Source organism: Argiope bruennichi, chromosome 7 (assembly GCF_947563725.1).
Source record: "Argiope bruennichi chromosome 7, qqArgBrue1.1, whole genome shotgun sequence".
Lineage (NCBI taxonomy): Eukaryota > Metazoa > Arthropoda > Arachnida > Araneae > Araneidae > Argiope > Argiope bruennichi.
Genome location: NC_079157.1, coordinates 33,198,016 through 33,219,593, shown reverse-complemented (window position 1 = coordinate 33,219,593; position 21,578 = coordinate 33,198,016). Strand labels below are relative to the sequence as shown.

The 21,578-nt window shown below is 30.0% G+C and overlaps 1 protein-coding gene across 1 annotated transcript in view; it reads left to right on the top strand.

Annotated features, from left to right (window-relative positions):
• The first annotated feature begins 2,386 nt into the window (after nt 1-2,386).
• LOC129976461 (sperm-associated antigen 1-like) overlaps nt 2,387-21,578 on the top strand; it is a 38,070-nt gene continuing 18,878 nt past the window's right edge. The window contains exons 1-7 of the mRNA XM_056090055.1: nt 2,387-2,587; nt 6,041-6,200; nt 13,494-13,607; nt 16,382-16,455; nt 16,542-16,636; nt 19,835-19,893; nt 19,972-20,071. Of these exons, the coding sequence (XP_055946030.1) occupies nt 2,460-2,587; nt 6,041-6,200; nt 13,494-13,607; nt 16,382-16,455; nt 16,542-16,636; nt 19,835-19,893; nt 19,972-20,071 (730 nt within the window). The 5' untranslated portion in view covers nt 2,387-2,459. The remainder of the gene's footprint in view (nt 2,588-6,040; nt 6,201-13,493; nt 13,608-16,381; nt 16,456-16,541; nt 16,637-19,834; nt 19,894-19,971; nt 20,072-21,578) is intronic.

The window sequence follows — 21,578 nt, the reverse complement described above, 5'->3', positions numbered from 1 at the left end:
ATTTTTACTCTAAATTAAGCCATTTATTATGTGTAAAAATAAAAACATGTTTGCACTTCCCGGTTATGTGTTATTTATATTGAAAGTCGGATTTATCAAGTCAAAGTAAGGTGTACTCTCAATTTTTTGAGCCACTGTAAGTGATTTACTGAATATTCATTTTCTTTCACTTCTCGAAAAAAAAAATATGGTTAATTTTTCTAAAATGTTATTTAGATGAAAATTTTTCTAATTAGGCATGAATTATTATAAATTATCACATGTAAAAAAACGAAAAAATATTGCAGGTCTTACTTCATAAAAATTACTCTAATTATGTTGCATCAGCAATTACTATCGACAAATTACTATAAATTAAATTATTCTAATTACCAAACTTCTGGAACATCAGTTTCTTTTAATTCTTAAAATTGACAGAACTAGACAAATTTACTTCCCTGACAAAATAACTTTCACAATTGTAAGAAAAGAATTTTAATGAAACTAATATTTACAAAAAATGGAATTTGGAAAAAAAATATCCTTAAATTGTCGTTTGCGTTTATCAGTGGCTTAAATCAAACCGTGTATGCTACACATTATTCGAAAATAAAAATGATATCGCTGAAAAATCACCGTTTTGAATAATATGATTTCAAATTATTCCAGTTAATTACCTAATAAAGCTTTAATAGATCCTTTGAAAAAAAAACTTTCTTAGTGAGTATTTACATTACAAATTTGACAGTTTTATGTCCTAAGGAATTGTCCTGCAAAGCGTTAAGAGAAATTTTTGCATCTTCCATATCCGAATGATGCAGAAAAATTTGATTTACAAAAAGAATATATGTCTGCAATTTTAACATGAGATGCTATTGCAAAAAATATACAAATTTTATTTTTTAAATAATTTGTTATGGTTGAATAAGTAAAATAATTATCTTAAAAGTTATTTTTCTTAATAAATTAAGATTTTTTTGCATATAAATTTATATGCCAACATTGTTGTTGTTTATAATGGCACTTGCCATGGACAAGCTCGCTGACGAAATCAGTGATTTTAAGCCAAGGGAGCGTCTCTTGTTTAAGTAGCGCCAACTAGGGCCAAGAGTACGTCTTAGCTACTCGCATCGCATTCGCTTCCACAACCCCTTTTTATAGGCGGGCACATTCACACCTCTCACAGATAGAACAGGAAGAACAACCATGCCCGAACCGGGACTCGAACCCAGGACGCCCAGGTCACGGGGAAGACGTGCTACCCCTATGCCAGGACGCCGGCATATGCCAATATAAAGAAATAAAACAAATGAATGCAAAATCTTTCCACATCTAAAATTGCAAACAATTTTAAATTGCTTTAAAAAGTTGTAACAAAAAAACACTTCAATGCCAAATTTAGTCGTCTGTCCGGCTATTTCTAATATAATTTAACACGATAAGTACAACACGAAGATAACTATATAAATGGAATTCGGTACACAGATTTAACATCTACAGTGTAGACATCTGTCAAATTTTTAGCCAAATGCCAAAACAGGTTGACCGTTTGTTGGTCTGTACTTTCAGAAACATGGAAATGCGAGAATTATAAAGCGCAATGACTTAAATATATCAAATTTGGTATGGGATTTTGTGACTACAAGTTTAGTTTTGTGCCAAAACTTTGTTAAAATCGATTGAGAAAAAGTATCTAAAGCATAAATTCAATTTTCGGATGCTATCAACCGCATGCCAGGGATTAATCGCCAAAATGCTTCCCAAGGATGACACAACAGATTTAGTAAAAATGCGTAATTCACACCAGAGGTTAATATTTTGTAAACTATTGCACGACAATGTTATGCAAGGCGTTGTCGCTGGCTTGACAAATTTATTAGAAAAAGCTTTGAGAAAACCACTCCTCTTGATTCTAAATAAATTTCTTGACAAAAAAAATATCAGATTTGAAGTTTAATTTGAACCTTAATTCTTCTCTTGAAACTAATCTTTCTGCTTCAAGGTGAAAAATTCATTTTCCCAACTGGCAAAAGCAAATTTTATGTACAAAAAAAAGAGCATAATATCTGTGAGCAAATGATAAAATTTTTACTGGAAAATGTGCTTTGAATTTATATTATTTTTATAATCCTAATTGCCAAGTCTCGCAAAGAAGATATACCAAACAAAATGTTTGTTGGAAAACTTTTATCTTTGGTGATATTAAAAAAAAAATTAAATATTCAAAACAAAATTTATTGTTGTAGCTGGGAAAAAAATAGACAATCGAAATGGCAAAGACATTAAATATAGAATGTTGTAGTTATTTCAGCACGATAGAAACTTGTTCGTTGCCATGACAACCAACAGCAAATTTTCTACCGCTAATTTCGGTTTCTTTAGAATGATTAGTTTTGCCCTTCTCTGTGGTTTCCGCGAAGCTACGGTTTTCGAAAAGAAGAGCTTGTTTCTTTGCGATAATTTTAAGTTCAGATGGAAAAATGGTGATTTCAAATCCCCACGCATCTCTTCTGGAAAAATTAAACTTGACTTTGGATCAATTAGATTATAAATATATTGAAAATTGCAAGAATGTCAAACAGCTTGAAAAGATTTTGAGAGTTCTAAGGTATGTTGTATAATTTTGAATAATATTTGAGTATGCTATAATGCATATGACATATTTCATAATGCATATATAAATATGATATAATTGCATTATATCATAATTATTATTGAAATTAATGAAAATTAAATTATCATAAAAGCCATTTTTGACTAAACAGCATTCGAGTGCAGTTGTTCTAATATCTATAAACGTTGAAATTTTCTTGTATTCATAAATGCTGCTTAAAGTACTTATTGTTTAATGTGACGGTAATACTATTCGTTACATTTACAGCTATTTACCAAGGGTTAATAACTATTTATAAAAATAACAGGATAGATTATTTTAAATTCGTATTTTTATTCATAATTCCTATTTTATTTCATAAAATAGCTTGTAATAATAGTTAAATCCTTCGTAAATCCGAATGTTCTTTAAAACGAAACGAATGAAAACTTACTTTATTATTTGTAAAACGCTTTGAACAAGCAAGTGCATATGTTCGAAAAACTTTCATTTCACTAAAATGCTGTGTATTGACAACAAATTCTCAAACTGACTTGTCATTTGTATGCATTTGTAGAAATATAAATTATTTGATTAAAGAAAAAACTTGCTTCAAAAATAAAAGACAGAATTTAACCATTTTCCGGGAAAATTGAAAGTGTTTGTATTAGAATTTTATTCTGTTTCCTAAGTATTGTCGCTGTTCATTTTTACTATTGTTTTCTTATGAAGTCATCATTTTTACTTTGCAAACTAATCTTTCTCTTTTGCTGGAAACATTCTATATTTCGAAATTTCGAAAAAGACATTCCCCTTGAAGATTTTTGTTTTCCTTTGTGAGCTTCCGTTATTATTATTTTTGTAGCTCTAATTATAGGAAATTTTTTGAAAAAAAAATTTTTTTTTCGCCAAATTAAATCTTATTGTTTCACACGTATTCAAGTCTAAAAGCAAGTTTTACAGATTCATGATTGCAGCGTTTTGAAACAGCAATTTCAATTATATTCATATTGTAATATAGACAATATCGATTTCGAATTAGGTAGCTTATGGACTAATGGGAGTACAAGAGTTCATTTAAAATTTTAGAAGCCTAGTTGCAAATAAATAAATTTGTTAAAAATGCAAACTCTCTGAATTGTAAACTACTCAAACTACAATACGCGTCTGCAATGAATAATTAAAATAATTATTAAATCTATGAGTTAAGAGTTAGTGTGAGAATTTCAATACCTCTAAAAGCGGAGTAATAATTTTTCGTTAAAGATATCAGAATATTCAAGTTACAGAAAAAAAAAAATGCCATAAAACTCTGCTTGCAGCTATACGCATTTTTTTAGGCTTTTTTACTTTCTCTTATACGTAGAAAAGAGAAAGCATAGTAATCGTAAAAAAATTCGAACTCCAGATTTTGACGATTCTCCAAGTTTTAAACCTTCTTGAGTTCGAAACACACATTTTTGGAAAATGTCTGTCTCTCTGACATAATTATAATTCAAAAATTCCTTCATCTAGACGGATGAAATTTGGGTACTTTTCCATTATACCGGCGCAAATCTCGCCAAGCAGGCTTTTTGGCGACAGCACACAATCGCCAGAACAAATCATACCAGCGTTACCAGGTTACCAGCGGCGATATTCAGTTTGGCGTTGGTTGCATCATTATTGGCGACTTATCGCCTGCCCCGGTATAATGGAAAAGTACCAAAATTTGGTATACGGTCTTTATACCAAATTTGTAGATTTCTATCAAATTTTGAGCAAAATCCTCTCAACGGAAGTCTGTCTGTCTGGTTACTAGAATATAATTTAACACGATGATTCCAAAATGAAGAGAGCTAAATAGATAAAATTTAGTGCACAGATTTAGCATCTTTAGAGTATAGACGTTACCAAATTTTGAGCAAAATCCACTAAGATATTGACTGTCCTCCACCTGCATTTTCAGAAGCATGTAAACGCGGTAACTCAAAACCACAGTGATTAAATCTTTCAAATTTGGTACGTGATTTTGTGACTTCAATTGTAGTTTATCTCAAATTTTTGTTTCAATCAGTTGAAAAAAAGGGCATCTAAAATACAAAGTTGATTTTCAAATAGCATTAATCGCCAAATAAGCTCGCCAAGGATGGTACTATATAGATTCAATAAAAATGCTAAATTCACGCCAAAAGTTAATATTTTGTAACTATTGTACGCCAAGGCTATGCAATTCATTCTCTGGGACACCTTTATTAGAATGTATGCTAGAAAATTTTAGGGAAACCACTTCAGCTGGTTAAAAACAACGTATTTCAATATCGAGGAATGCTTCTAAAAATTGATTATTTAGGTTGTATGTAATTATGATGTACTTGCACGTTGTTGAAAGTATTTTTGGAAGAATGTAATTTAATAGAAATGTCTAAAATATTCGGGTGTTTTTTTTAAAGTTTTGATAACATTTTAATTGATTCTATTAATCGATCTTTTTTTTAAATTTAAGGGAGTAAATAATTGCTTTCTTATTTTCTGATTTTGACTTTTTTTAAAGCGATTGTGATAGGTATATTACTCCTGGAATGTGTGTTGGAAGACTCGCACAAACAGCAGCTTGAAGTATGGAAAAGAGATCTAACTCAATAAAATTGCATTATGTCTGCAAATTTTATAGAAATAATTTTCAAACTTTGAATAAACATAGACGAATAAAAAAAAATACTAAGCGATATTTTTTTACACTGTAGGTAGAATAAAAATTTGATCTAAAAATAAAACTATTATTATCCTGAACAAAAGCCAAAGTGTATTTATACAACTTCCCACCTTAATGACACTTTATAACTGGAAGTATATATCTAGGCGTAATATTTAAGGAAATAAGCAGAAATTCCACTATTTTGGGGCACCCTATTTGGCCTTATATTTCATGACGAATTTATAATTTTATTATTTGTCGTTTTATTAAGTAGATTATGACATTTGATGGAATAAAAATAATAATTAATATTGAGAATGTTTAAAATAATTTATATTTTACTTTTATCATAAATTATATAATTATTATTATAGCTGTTACAACATTGAAAATAAACAATAAAATCGCATTTAATCAAAGTAAAAATAAACACATTTTAACGACAAACAAAAAACATTTTAGGTTTAATTTTTTAAAACGTTTGTTTCATAAAGCAAGTTTTGGTTTGCATCTCCCCTTAATATAATTAAATATATTTAATTATATAAATTAAATATAATTATTAAAATGGCTCTTTAAGAAAAAGTCTACATATCTCCGACCTAAAACCACTGGATTTCAAGCTGTCGGTCTTATATGAAAATTTCAAGAAACTATTTTGTGATGAATTTCGAAAAAAGTTTGCCTCAGTTTAGATCCATATTATTATTATGAAAAAAAAAGCACGATTTTCAACAGTTTTACTTCATTTTTATATAATATTGAAATATTATTTAAAAAATTATTTTCAGAAGCGGAGAAGAAGGTGTATTTCCTCATTTAATAAAATTTTGTGAAGCAAGATTACAGCAGGTGGACCCAAGCAACAAGTATTTACTTTCAGCTCAAGGTATCATGAATTATTCTGACCTACCAGAAGAGGAAAAGGAAAATATTCTGGCTGGCATTGAAGTAAGATTTTCGGCATACTTCATCTTATTATCATAAGCATAAACCATCTTTAGAGACCCTCTTTTTTTCCCCTGGGATAACTGATTGCGAAACATTCCAAGCTAATCCTTTATGCGTAGCTTAGTTTGAATTCGCGCCTTTAGCAAAGCATTTTTCAATTTTTATGGACATTTAATTAGTTATTAAACCATTTTAACAGCTTTATACTGTTCAATATACTTTTATATATGCCAACCTATTTACCTGTCATTTCACCCATTATTAAATTTTGAATTTGAAACAAAATATGATTAAATTTAAAAGCATTAAAAATATTTTTACTCAAATTCGAAACATGCACATCTAAGTAGCTATCTATTATCAGGAATCTGATAATATATAGGTATAATATTGTCCGCATCTCTCCCATGTTTATTATCGTCCCGGGAAAAAGAGATTCTTAATTGAAGCTTAATGATGATCAATTATTGCGATCTTGATGACAAATTGTATAATTTTAAAGACAAAAATTAAGGTTCTAGAAAATACAAGGATTACGACATTATTTTTATTAGAAAAAGAGATCTAGATACTCCTAGCAAATTCTATGAAGTGTTATACCATATCAAAAGACTATAAAAGTCGAGGCACTCACTCGTGAATCAATTCTCTCTTTGGAGCTGTGTTTTTGGAACAAGTTCTAGTTGTGCACTCGGAACGCTATCACGATTTGTTGTCTGTTTTGGATTTCTAGAACTGGTTTTCTGGTATATGCTTTGTCTAGATTCCTCTCCTTTTTTTGTCGAATAAATCGTCATTTCCCATTATCCAACTTAATAAAATTCTTTACCATACACTCAGCGGACGATTTACGCAATAATATGCAAATAATTAGAAAAATTAAAGAGCCTTCTCCCAAGACGTAACGCTAGTCTGATTTTGTCAATTTTTATTTGTTATGAAAATTCATGAACTTAGATATGTCATCAATATTCGCCTTCAACTATCTACCTAACCTGTTTGAGAAAAATCCCCAAAACCTTACTTTACTGTACAGTTTCTAAAAGAAAATTGGGCGACGGAAAATCCCAACACATATGATTCTACCAATTTCATCAATTTTTCATTTGAAATGTATTGAAATTTAGATACATTATTATTGCCAGCATACACTCATTCTTCCAATTTTTTTTCCCAGCGTCAACAACAGGACTGATTTCGCCCTTATTTCGTCATGTTACCTACGTAGTTGACTATTCGGAATACATTATATTTATTCCCCAAATATAATTTTAAACAGCTTTTTTTTTTTCATTTGGCATATTTAGATGGAGTTAATCGAAGTTGGTTCATATTACTGAATCATTATTAGTAATATCGTAGGCGAAGAATAGGTGACCGAAGGCGGATAGTATTTCCTAATTTATATAATATAATAGATGAGTTTTTCACAAATTCAATAAAAAATTGATGTGTTTTAATAAGGAAGCAAAATTCCAACCTGAAAAGAGTAACAATGTATAGTTTTATACAATAAATTGAACAATAAGAAGAAAATAGTCTTCAGCTAGATGAAATAGACAGCTTTTTCATCTTTGCTTATTTCTGAAGTTCCATACTAACCAAAACGACTTCAAAAACATTTTATTATTATTATTACTGTTTGTTTGTTTCTTTGCTTGCTTACTTGTTTGCTTGTTTGTTTAAAAATGCACTTTTAAAAGAAGTTGACACACTATACAAAATACAGCTGAATCTCCTTATTTTGGCAATAAATAATGGTAAGAATGAAACATAAAATAGCTGCATTAATGTTACAGTTATAATGGTTATGCATAAATAGTTATAATAGGCAATAGGCATGAGGTAACAAGCAAAAAAATTAAATTTTATAATTGGAAAGAAAAATAACTAATAATATTTTCGAATATCAATATTATAAAATATATTTTAACGGTATTTAAAAATTTATTAAAACCAGAAGAAAAATTGAACGGTAATCAAATTGATATTGTTGAAAACCTATTCTTTTGGATTTTAAAATGGTTCGAAAATTATTTTTGGACAATTGTATTTCTAGAAGTTATCACGGGAAAAAGTCAAAAATTTGCTTAATTTTTAATAAATTAAAATTTATTAATGGCGCACAATTTTCCTTCCCAGTATATTTGGGAGAAATTTGATAATTTAAGATTAAATAGTCTTTCTTTTGAAGAGTTAAAAGACATATAGACACTCATTTGCTTTTGTTATAAATTGAAATGTACATTAACATTATTAGTGGAGAAATATTTCTTCATATAATTTATTAAAATGATCAACTATAATAGAAATGAAGTGAGAACTTTTGTTCCATATGAGTAGATATTTTCTTTTCTTTTTTTTCTTTTTTTTTATTAATTCAATATCTTTTTTGGATCATAAAATGTTCATGCAATTTTAAATACACACACACACACACACACACACACATATATATATATCAGATAACGCATAAACATGTTGAAAAGCATTGACTGATACAAAAAAAGAAAAAAGCAAAATCTTCAGTTCTAAAAATAAGGAATGTTTTGAGATTGTGTTTCTATTTTTATTTGGAGGTTATCATCTCGAAAACAGAGACACTGATAATATGATAAATTCAAGACCTTTGATTAAAAAAATAAAGTGCGTGTTGAAATTACTGGTCTATTTTTAAAAACTCCTCTTCAAAAAAAGAGATAAACAATCTTTTTTCTCTCAAATATCACATTCAAAAATTTTTTTTAAAAAAAGAACGAAATCTTAAGACTTTAAATGAGCAATTCTTGTATATGTAGTATAAATTTATTTGTTTCGTGTTTCTCGCAAACGGCTCTCACGATTCGGACCACATTTTATATTTATATAAGGTTTTGCTTTTTAAGTTTATCACTATAGGTGTCTTTCTTTAAAAAACGTTGTTTTACACACACACAAAAAAAAAAAAATTGTAACTATTAGAATAAGTATATGCAGCTTCCGCTTCGAAGCATAGGCGATGCAGTATAGCGTGTTAAAAATTCAGTTAACCACGTGGTATTCCTGGGCGGAGCTAGCTGCCACTCATTTAAATATCACGTGGTCTCCCTATTGATGTTAGTAATATGAAAACTCTGTAGGTATTAAAAGGACTTATAAAATGAGCTGCTCAACGTTAAAATACTTAAATAAATCAAGTATAAATATAAAAATAAATAAAAATTTGAAAAAAATTAATTTTTATTTAATGGAGCAAAATCGTTGGGATTCTACTTAAGTTTGAATTGCATAGAAGGAAAAAAAACAGTCGGCAAAATTTCTAACCTATATCTAGCTTATTTTTTGAATATTTCAATTTTGGCGAAAATAACAAAGTATATAATAATTAATAGACTTTTTCTGTTATTCTAATCAACTGTTCCCTTCCGAATTCGTGAATAGAAAAAAAATCCTATTCCAGAAGTTTTACTTTACGATTTTTTGTGATATCATAATGGTAGACCTTTAAAAACTAGTGGGAGTTCTCTCCCTCACACTTTCTCGCATTCTCTCTGATAAAGATGTTATCTCAGAGAATGCCTCGCTTCCTATATTCTTATATTGGCGAACAATATTTACGAAATATGAACTTTTGCGAGACTAAATGTAAACTTTGGCATTTTTACTAAATGTATCATGTCATTCTTGGCGGGTTTTTTTTTCTCCCTTTGTATGCGTTTTATGTATGTATTTTTATGTATGTATCCCCTATGTATGTATTTTAGACGCTTTTTTTCCCAACCGACTGAAACAAATATCTGATATACTCACAAAAAATCTGATGCAGTCTATACTTGTAGTCGCATACCAAATTATATACCCATATAGTCCCATACCAATGAGTCTTTGAGTTACTACGTTTAGATGTTTCTAAAAGTACAGACCGACAGACAGTTAACCGGCAGTTAGATTTGGATCAGAGTTTGACAGATATCCACATTACCATGTTAACGTTGTTAACGGAGAGAGTTAGATAAATAAAATTAATTGCACCATATGTGCAATTAATTTTATTTATCTAACTCTCTCCGTTTTGTAGTTTTCCTGTTAACTTATATTCGAACAGCATGACAGACAGACTTCCTCTGGATGGATTTTGCTCACATTTTGATAGAAATCCACAAATTCGATGAAAAAATTCATATACTGAATTTTTTTTCTTTTAGCTCAAAGCTTTTTGGGTTTATCTTTTGTAACAGGCAGACAAAGCGGGCATTTTGTGAAAATGTATTTTTCAAACTTAAGGGGACCGAAAACGTGAAAATTCGTCAATATCCTGAGTTCGAATTTTTTGGCGATTATTTTACTTTTTCGATACTACATATACTGAGAGTAAAAAGCGATGAATATTACATTTGAAAACATTTGTGCCTCAATTATTAAGCCTGAATTGATTTTCTGATGATGATAGTTGCGTTGAGAATACTTCTATTTTCATTTTTTTTGAGAATCAGTCACGACAAAGTAGAAAAATTTCTTTTTTCTTTTTCAAATCTAAATTTTGCTCCTTTTTTAAATATAATGTCGAAACTGTAAAATAACACGAAAATGAACTTGAAATCAAAAACGACATTGTTATTTTAATTAAATTGAATTTTTCAAACACTTACACAAAAACAGATCTGAAATTTTTACCAGTTGCTTCCTTTTATGTAAAACGTATTTAAGACTAAATTCAAAACTTTTATTCAAATTTTTTAAAACATAAAAAATATTTTTCCAAATTTGCTTTTTTTAAAAAAATTTACTATTAATCTAACTAAGCTCTCGTAATGTTCCTCGGCATATCTTATAAAACATTTTAATGCCTACAACTTTTTGATTTAAGCTTTTCCTTCTACATCAATAGCTTTTTATTCGAATACGAAAAACAAATGCTTTAACTTGTCGGTTTAACAACTTAAACCAATAAATTAAGTGCTAATTATTTTCTCTTCATTTTCAGATTTTTTAAGACAATTCAGCGGGGATAACAGTGATTATTGACATATTACTAGAATTGAAGATTTTATAAAATTTCAAAGAAATCTATACTTATAATAAAGCTCAATGTGTGTGTGTTGGCGCTCTACAGGCCAGGTCATTTGACATACAGCTATCAAATTTGGTACATGTATACCTTAGAGGTCGGGAATGTGCAACTGGGGTCCCTTTTTTTTTTGAAATTTTAATTAGAATTTTAATTATTAGTTAAAAACTAACTTTCCCGCCAAAAAAATCTTCCATTTTCCCCACCGCCAAATGAGTAAGGCTTCAGTTATTTTTTTCTCCCAACAGAATTGAGGCTAGGGTTAACATTTTTCGGTGGATTATTTCAAACGATTCTGTTTATTTTCTTAATGTTTTATGCATTTAAAATTAAACATTGTTAATTAATCCATATTTCAGATTCATTCTGAAGTACTTTTGAATTAAAATAACACAGAATAAAGAAAATTAAAAATGTATAATCTGCATAGCGTTACCCCAACTGGCGTAGAAAAATTCACGCATTTGCGTTAACGTAACTGGCGAAGAAAATTCACGCATGCGCATTATTTTCTGACTGTTGACATGACAACCAACGGATGATTTAAATTATTTTTAGGTTAGTTGCATGCTTTTTTAAGTAAATTGTATTTATGTTAGTTATATATTTTTTGTATATGCTTATAGTTTTAAGTACATCGTTTTTTAAGTAGTTTTTTTAAACCTGTTTTCGACCGATTATTTTAAACGATTCATTTTATTTTCTTAGTGTTTGATGCATTTAAAATTAAACATCGTTAATAAATCGATCTGTTCATGATGAATCTGAGAAATTTTTGTTGACAAATTCTTGAGATATTACATAAATTAAGAAAGATATTCTTTAGTGCCCATAAAGTTTAAACGCTCAGTGACACTATTATCAGTAATCATAGTATTAAAAAAATGCTTTGTTTCAGTAAAAAATATTATTATATTAATTGCAGATTAATCATTTACACTTTAATTTAAAGCATAATTTCTACGAGGGGTAACAGAAAATTAGAGAGATACATATCACGCTATGACTGAAGGCCTTTATAATATTATGACTGAATTATATGACTCTCAAAATTTGAAGTTTTAAAATATTTTGCTGAAGAATCTATTAAAGTTGGAATTGCGTAAAATATTTAATGGTACGACCGGAGTTTAACCCCCTGCTTGGAGCAATTTTTAAAAATCGCCAACAACGGCCTCACGAAATGTTCAAAAGCAAAGGAGCAGATGTTCAATTATAGTGCACAATAAAGATTGCCGGCTTTGGCGCGTTATCGCAACTTGGCGAAGAAGGGGGTTGCTCCGGTTCAACCTATTTACAGTACACTCCCGATTATCCGCGGAATTGGGTGGCGAAGCCGTCGCAGATAACAAAAATCGCGGTTAATCCCAAAAAAGCTAAAAACGGGTATAGCAAAAAAGAAAACAGTCATTCCAACTTTGAAAAAATCGTTTTATGTACAATAAAAGGTAAAATAAACAGCAGGATGTTTAACTAACGCTTAATATTTTAGTATATCACTCAAAACTAACCTAAATTGCATTTTGTTAATGAAAACAGAAAAGTGCTTTGTATTTACGAGAGGCGTCAAGGATACACAGAAAAATGAACATATGTACTGTTTTAATACTGTAATGTATTATGTAATTACAAAAGCATAACAGTAAAACTGCACCTTTTTGAAAAAATCAGTCAAAAAAAAAAAAAAAAAAAAACTTTGTGCGGCAGGCGCGGATAATCGGAAGTCTACTGTAATTATTAAAATTTAAACGAACATTAAGATTGGCGAGCCGGCTGGTCGCCAAAGGCGGCTAGTGCTTCAATAAATTAATTGTTTGTCAACAAGGTTTTTTTTTTTTTTTTTTGGATATAAGCGTAATTATTAAAAAGCGATCCCAGGTAAATTGGAAAATTTCAATACATGATCTTTATTTAAAATGTAAACATTAACTGAAAAACATAAAAAAAAATATAATTAATAAATTCGATTACTTTTGTGTGTGCATGTGTACGCGCTTGTGTGTGTGTATAAAAGGCGATTCTTCCTAAAAACGAAACAGATTCTTTAAAAAAACTAAACACAGAGATAAAAAAAAATATTTCAACAGAGTCTTTCAATTTAAGCCTATGACAAATACCGTTAACAATAAAATATTCAAATCATGACCTGCATTCCATTATCAGAGTTTATATGTCAAGAACTGTTTTATTTCTCGTTATATCAGTTATAATTCATTAAAAAGAGAATTCTTTTTATTTATTTTTAGGATTGGTCAAAACAATACTCCAAACGAGAGTGTCAAAATACGTCAACAGAAGTATATGATATTCCACCAATAAGAGGACAAAAAAATTCGACGATAGAACAGCAGATTGATACGGTAAGTTGAATTTATTTTGTTTATATATACAGTGAGTGTCAAAAGAAAGTAAGCACCCATGGTTGATTTAGAAAATGTGTTATTTCAAATACATTACTGATTCATAACATAAAGTAGATATATACTGTTATTAATTTATTTAAGCACAATCGAACCACTTGTAAAAATTCAATTAAAATAAAATACGTAAAAAAATTAGTCAACTTGAACCTAAGATCATCCAATTTTATGCGTCAAAAAAAAGTAAACACTCATAACTCTTTCTCCTTAAAATGTTTTAATTATATAGATATCGCCGCTTTTTTTTCTTAGACGATCTTGGTACAAGTTAAAGTCTTATATTCTGCCTGAATTTATGTAAAGTTCCATGCAAATCTGAGAGATTTTTCTAAAAATTTACATTATCTGCGATGGGGAAATAAACAGAACTATAAACGAGAATATTGATAATAAATTTGAAGGAAAATAAGTAAATTCTTACGTGAAATAGAAAAAATTGCTGTAAGGACAGCACAGTGAAGAAAATTCTTTGCACAGTGAAGAAAATTCTTAACAAATATTCCAAATGCAGGCAGGTTAAAGATTTTCAGAGAACATGAAGACCAAGACGATTGACTGATGCAGAAGTATGAGAGATCACTGCTAATCCAGCTACCTATGAGTGCTGTTCAAATATCTCAAAGTATCTCACAAAAATTAACGCAGACAATAAGTGCAAGCACTATAAGGAGGACTCTTCATGAATATGAATAAAATAGCAGGATTCCACGTAACAAACCATTCATCACGAAATCGACCCAGAAAAAGCGTCTGCCGTTTGCCAATAAGACCTTAATAAAAATTTAGATTTTTGGAATAGTATTTTATTTAGTGGTGAGAAAAAAAATTGAATTGTTTGTAGCACAGAAGTTCGCAAAAATATAGAGATTAAAGAAATGAAGAATCCAGTAATAAAAATTCAGTTAAGACAGTTAAACATGGGGGTGGATCTGTTACTATCTGGGGGGGGGGGGTATGGAGATAGCAGGAGTTGATAATTTAGTATTTGTCGAATCTACAATAAACAAAATTGACAATATAAATAATTTAAAAGATAATGCTACCCCTTGTCACGGAGTTGGATCTTCAAACATAATAACGATCTCAAACACACATCAAACATTGTGAGAGAATGGTTTCTCTATCGTGTTGCGAAGACTTTGAACCATCTTCCACAGTCACCAGATCTAAATCCCATTGGAAATTTATGTGAATATCTTGAGAAAAATGCACTGCAAAGAACCATTTCTAATAAGGTTTGGTTTAGTTATATTAACGTCCCGTTTGAAGCAACACTAGGTCTATTTTGGGTCGGACCTCGTCATTTTGAACCGCGGTCAGATGAATAGGGCGACACCTGAGCTGGCACCCCCCTCTCCACACCACACCACACCAGCGGGAGGACGTTTGGTCAGGACGGATTTAACATGCAACTGACCCCCTTACACGACGGTTCTTCGGTTGAATCGGGTCTCGAACCTGAAACCCTCCGGTTCCGAAGCCGAGAGCTTACCACCAGGCCACCGCGGCCCCCCGTTTCTAATAAGAAAGAGTTGAAACAAATTCTCACAGAAGAATGGCACTTCATATCACTGACTCTCTGACCCACCCGAAGATACATGGATAATAAATAATGAATGAAAGGACCGCCGCGACAGCAACACTGGCGGGAACTGTGGTTGAGTCCAAAGGGTCATTACTGGCCAAGGTACAGCCCTTCCTAAAGGAAGTACGTCCCGTCATCGATGGGAGGAGCCAGACCCCAACTTTTTCATGCACCCTCCAGGGTGGAGAGATCCAACCACCATGCCGGAAGCATCTCATCCTCATTTCGAGGTCGGAAACTTCTCATCCCCGGGGATACAGAAGAAGGGGGGGGGGAGAAACCTCCCGAACTAACAATCAAAATTGGTCACATCTATGCCTAGACGATTAAAGACAATGATAAAATCTAAAGGACTGCAGACAAAATATTAATATTACAACTTTCATTATTGTTGTTTGTATCAGTGCTCTCAATTTACTTTTTTTGATGCATGAAATCGGATGCTTTTCTGTCTTAGTTGAATTATTTCTTTTTGTATTTTGATATAATTAAACGTTTACAAGTTGCTGCATCCTACATAAATAAGTTAACAGTTGTATATAACTACTTTATAATCTGTATCTATATCTATACTTATAATAAAGCTCTCTCTCTCTATGTGTGTGTGTGTGTGTGTGTGTTACTCTACAAGCTAGACAATTTGACCTTGATTTTCCAGACGTGGCTTGTACACACTTTGCAAGATAGGAATGTGCACTTACTAATGTCTTGTTTTGAAATTTCAATTAATATAAAATTAAGCAAAATTTTGATACAATTTTAGAAAATAGCACAGCACAAAAATTATTCTTTCTCATTTTAAAATTCAAATAAAGTATAATTTCAATTACATAATTTTTTTACCTTATAATTTTTTCTTCATTTTAAAACAATTTTTTTTTTCAAATATTTTATCAGTATTTTACAATGTATTTCATTGTTGAAGTGAAACTCAAACTGTTTCTATCCTTTCTACTAATAATTCATCTTGATTTTTTTCCCCATTGTTGATGATCAAAATATAAGGATTCGATTTCTTTTTCCTCGTTGAAAATACTTTCCATACATTTCAAAATAAGGAAAGCGCTAATCTTTAAAGTTGCCATCTTTTCCTCAATTTGAGAATTTTATTAATTAAATTTATTTTCAGGAGAAATCAGAGCAGAAGATTAATGAAACGAAGAATAAAATTTGTAAGCCAAGAAGTTATCAAGAATGGGATAAGTAATTAAAACTTCCGTGCATATATTAATAAAAAAAATGTTTATATAAAGAGTGAAAACTCTAACTTACCATCCATGCTTACTTAGATTTGACGTCGAAGGGGAATTAGAAAAGTTGGAAGATAAAAACGAAGTGGAAACAGAAGAAAAAGTTACGATCAATAAATATATTCCAGTTACAGGTAAAATGTATTTAATAAATTATTTTTAAGCTAGAAATTAATTATTTTCATTTAGATTCATTTTATTCTGTCTTATTGAAAAAATGTCTATCTGTCGTAAAATAATTAACACTAGCTGCCTTTGGCGATCGGTTTGTTCGCCTAGATTATCAACATTTTGTCAGTTAATTATTAATATGGGATGGAATTCTTTAAAAAAAATACATTTCACCTTGTAATTTAATATGACTAAATCACATTAATTAAAACAGTTTGGTACGAATTCACCATAAGTTTAAACTGGTTCATTTCAATTTTTTAATAAGTGGACTGTATTCTTATTTAAAATCAAACGACAATTCGAAAGCAAACTTTTTATTTCATCGAGGTTCACCGACCCCGCAACGACTCAGTGCGAAATTGTTTTGAAAACTGATCCCATGTCAGCAGCGTTACAATAAATTTTATCGCTGAAGCAAAGTCAGCATATGGTTGCAACATTCTTTAACAAAAAGCGCCAACGAAGCGGTAACACAGTTTACTACAAACAAATACAGTTTACAATTTACAAAGCGTATATATTACAAAATAAAAGCGGAAATGAAAATCAATCGAATTTGGAATGTTTTAATGGAGAGTTTGAATCTCATAAAAACATTGTTTTTGATAGTGTATCAAACTGAATTAAAATATTATTAAAGTTAAGTGAAAAATTTTAGAATTTATATCATTAAAAAAGATAATTATTTTAGTCTTTGGATAAAACAAAAAATACTTTTATAAGTTAATTGTTTACGAAAATTTGAGTATCAATTGCCATAGGCAAGTCATAGTGATTACTGTTAGACTTAAGATTTATATAAGGATGCCAAAAATTGAAAAATTTTCGAGCGATTTCTTATCAAATATAATCATGACAATTTTCGATTGTAAATTCAAGAAGTGTCTGTTAGCCTTTTTAGTATACACCGAGAATTGCAGACTTTTAAGAAAATTTTTGGACAGTTGGCACGATTTTGACGTGCTTGGCGAGAAGCCGTACATTAGTCTTACTACACTTATCTGGCGATGGTTAAGCCTATTTTTGCGCTTGCTGTTTTAACCTTTTTTTTTAAGTCTGCTTCTTGATTTCTTCTTTCATTTAACTGATAACTTTTGGTAATATTGCGAACTATCTTCAGAACACATCTAATAATATTTTGTAGCTCCATTAATTAGCTAAGTGAAGCATTTGATTCAGTACAGCTGTAAAATGTTCAGTGAATGAAGCAGCCTGAAATTCCTATCATATTTTGTTTATATTTAGCATTGCCACTCGACAATTAGTAATAAGCTCGATTTCTGTGCCACGTGCGTTAGCGTTATATATATATACAGAGAGAGATTATCATTTCGAAATTGACAACAATACTCGTGGTTACCAGCAGTTCTTGCTCTATTTTTAGCCTCTCACTCATTTCATGTTATGTATTAATTACGTATATACATACAACATTGAGCTTGAATTATATATAGTATTTGAGTAAGATCATATAACAGTGTAAATGTGATTCTTTTTTCAAAAACATGAACATTTCTAAAAGAAGATCATATAATTCCCACTTTTCAAGAAAAGCGAGAAAGAAAAGTATTGCGTCTTATTCTCATCTAAATAATCTTCATAGTAAAATTATGAATTCGTCAAATCCTATAGCTGCCTTGATCACAAGATATGTTTTGCATGCTTTCTAGAAAACTACCCATTTTCTTAAGCTTCAAACTATAGCTTGCAAAGCATCTTAAATTCTTAAAATTAAAATAACACTCCAAGCAATTTAGAATTCCATCGGCTTGTTTATTCTTTCAACACAACAGCGTATTTTCCAAACAATACCAGATTCCAGAAGGTTTACAATGGATCATCAGCTATTATACAAAAAATAAACGAAATAATATTTACAAAATATGTTTATCAAAGAAAAAATCGTTCGCTTTTACTTTTTAATAGTAGCAGTTATAAAATGTCTGAAAAGGAATCATCTGCTAAATGTTTATTAACAGATTTAGATTATGATATTTAGAGAACAATATGGCACCTGGTAAGATACCAACAGATATTACTCTAATTTTTAGTATTTTCTTACTTAACCGTAGTGACATATACAAAAGCTGCCGATATTGATCCAAATAATATTTATTTTCCGTATACAGAACGTACTGTCAAAATTTACTTTGTAATTTTCTTAAAAACTCTGCTTGTTGAGACATGATTCCTATTTCTTTTTTTTCATTCGAATTCATATGTAGCTCAAAGAATCTTGCCTTACTTTAATCTTTAAAAGATACTTAATCTTCACTGCTTACGCGGTATTTGCGGAATGCCCTTTCCAAAATGTGAAGATTTTATTAAAAGGTACTGCAATAATACAAAATAACGGAAATAAAAAATTTGCAGGTTTCTTCTACTTTTAAACATGCAAATATATCGTCGCTGCTATACCAAAATGTCGTCTGTAATAAACCCCACTACGGCGTATGGCATTTTATTTTGCTGTAAAGATTGCGTTTTATCAGCCGATCATATACAACATTTTGAGATATAGCATACTCATGCAAATGCTACATATAGTAATGCTCATACAAAATGTTACCATATAATTTTGCAAAAATATATTTTTTTTTTTTTTTTTTTTTTTTTTTGCAAATTACCATAAGACATTCTTATATATATATATCAGCAATGACATGTTAAGTTAGAATTGTAAATAATTCTTGTAAAAAAGTGATAAAAAAAACTTAACTATTTACTACAAACAAGCTTAATAGAGTACTAAATTGTCCAAATTTCAAAAGCATTGAACAGTAAGAATGTTAGATAATTCTACATCCTAAAGAATTTTTTAAAAAATAATATAATTTAAAAAAAAACTATTTCATTCAAGATAACATGTAATTTTATACAAATAAGTTCTGGCAAAATAAAAATAATTTATCCTTTATTGCCTTATGTAAGAACAATTCTATATCTCAAACTGGAAAACAATATTTTTTATTTGTTATAATAAATTAAAAGATCATCAAATTCCTATCATCAAAATTTTCCTTTTACCATATTATAAATCTTGATGATGTATAATATATTTCTTCAAGAAATCCATGATGAAAATTGCTTAGATGGAAACAAAAGTCTGTATTATTTTTGAAATATTATAATACTAAGAAAATTATATTTTTAAAAAGGTTTATCTGCAGCCGAGAGAGAACATATTGCAAATTTAGAAAGAATCAAAGGCAATGAGGTAAGGACCTCTTTCGAATCATTGTTTTTGAGTTCCAATTAATAAAAAAATTCACGAAAGTCTCCTATTTCTTTGCAGGCTTTTAAAGCTCAAGATTATGAAGAAGCTGTATTGTATTACACACGTAGCTTATCAGCGCTCAGATCGGTAAAAACTCTCAACAATAGAGCTCAAACTCGTAAGTAAAATTCGTTTCTGTTCTTCAAAATATAATTATTGAAAATTCCTATCTGTCCAGTGGATTTTATGGTGACAAAAATTCCGATAAGTTCAGTAAAAGATAACAACACTTTATTCTGCACGAAAACATGAAATACAAGTAACAAAATGCAAACGAAACCGACTGAGGTGACTATTTCGTACGGTTTCATCGCATTTTTCATTCTGAACCTTTTGTTTCTTGAAAAGTTTTCTTTGGTATCAGGCAAAAACATATACAGTCATTCAGAACGGTTTGTTATGCTTTCGCATGACCACATTGTGCATGCATTGCAGGGCAGAAATGCGTTACTTGTCTTCACTTTTTATTCAGAATAGTCTCCCTTACACCCTGCAGGTGAAATCATGACGTCGAAAATTTTCACTGATGATTGAGTAATACATAAGTTGAGGTTGCAAGTTTAAGTGGCCCCAGAATTCCTCAGAAATTTTTGATTATGGCTGTACTTAAACCCTCGTGTGTACAAGAGCACCTCCGCCACTCAGGTGGAACTGAAATGTGTCATTTGATGAACCATCGGCATAACAGCCAATCTGTATTCAACTGTAATGACCATAATGATGCGTCTTATTTGCGTAATACATTGTTCTGATGGTCATGTTGGACATCGTTTACTTTAAAATAATGCACAATATCATGTTATCGCGATTTTTTTTCTATGTCTGATTGTGTTATCCTGATTTGCCTAAATTGACTCAGTGTAGACATGTGAATGCTCTCTTTCCGCCATATTTAGAATCATTTTTTACATGAATGGAAAAAATTCTATGTCTTTCTGATGCTTGAATTTCCTTGAATTTGAAGTTTAATTTTTGAAGTTCGTATTAATTTATGAAGCACACTGTGAATAATAAGTTCTTTATTGTGTCATTTTAAACACAAATAGATTTAAATTATGTTTCCTTGAATTTGAAGTTTAATTTTTACTTTCTCGTATACATAGTATAGAGAAAGTATTGTAATCGACAAAAAAAATTCGAATTTGAGATTTTGACGAATTTTTACTTTTTAGACCTCCCTGAGCTAGATAAGCACATTTTTTAAAAAAATGTCGTCTGCCTATATATGATAAAAATAACTCAAAATGCTTCAAGCTAAACAGGTGAAATTTAGTCTTTTATGCCAACTTGGTAGATTTCTATTAAATTTTGAGAAATGCACTCAAAGGAAGTCTGCCTGTGTGACCTGTTGTACTATAATTTAACACGATAATTACAAAACGAAGAAAGCTATATAGATAAAATTCAGTGTAGAGATTTAACATTTGTAATGTACACACCTGTAAAATTTTGAGACAAATCTAACCACGGGTTCATTGTCTGTCAATCTGTACTTTCAAAAATATGTAAACGCGATCATTCAAAAACGCAATAACTTAAATATATCACATTCAGCATGAGACTTTGTGACTATAAGTCCAGTTTTGTGCCAAATTTTTGTTTCAATCTATTGAGAAAAACATGTC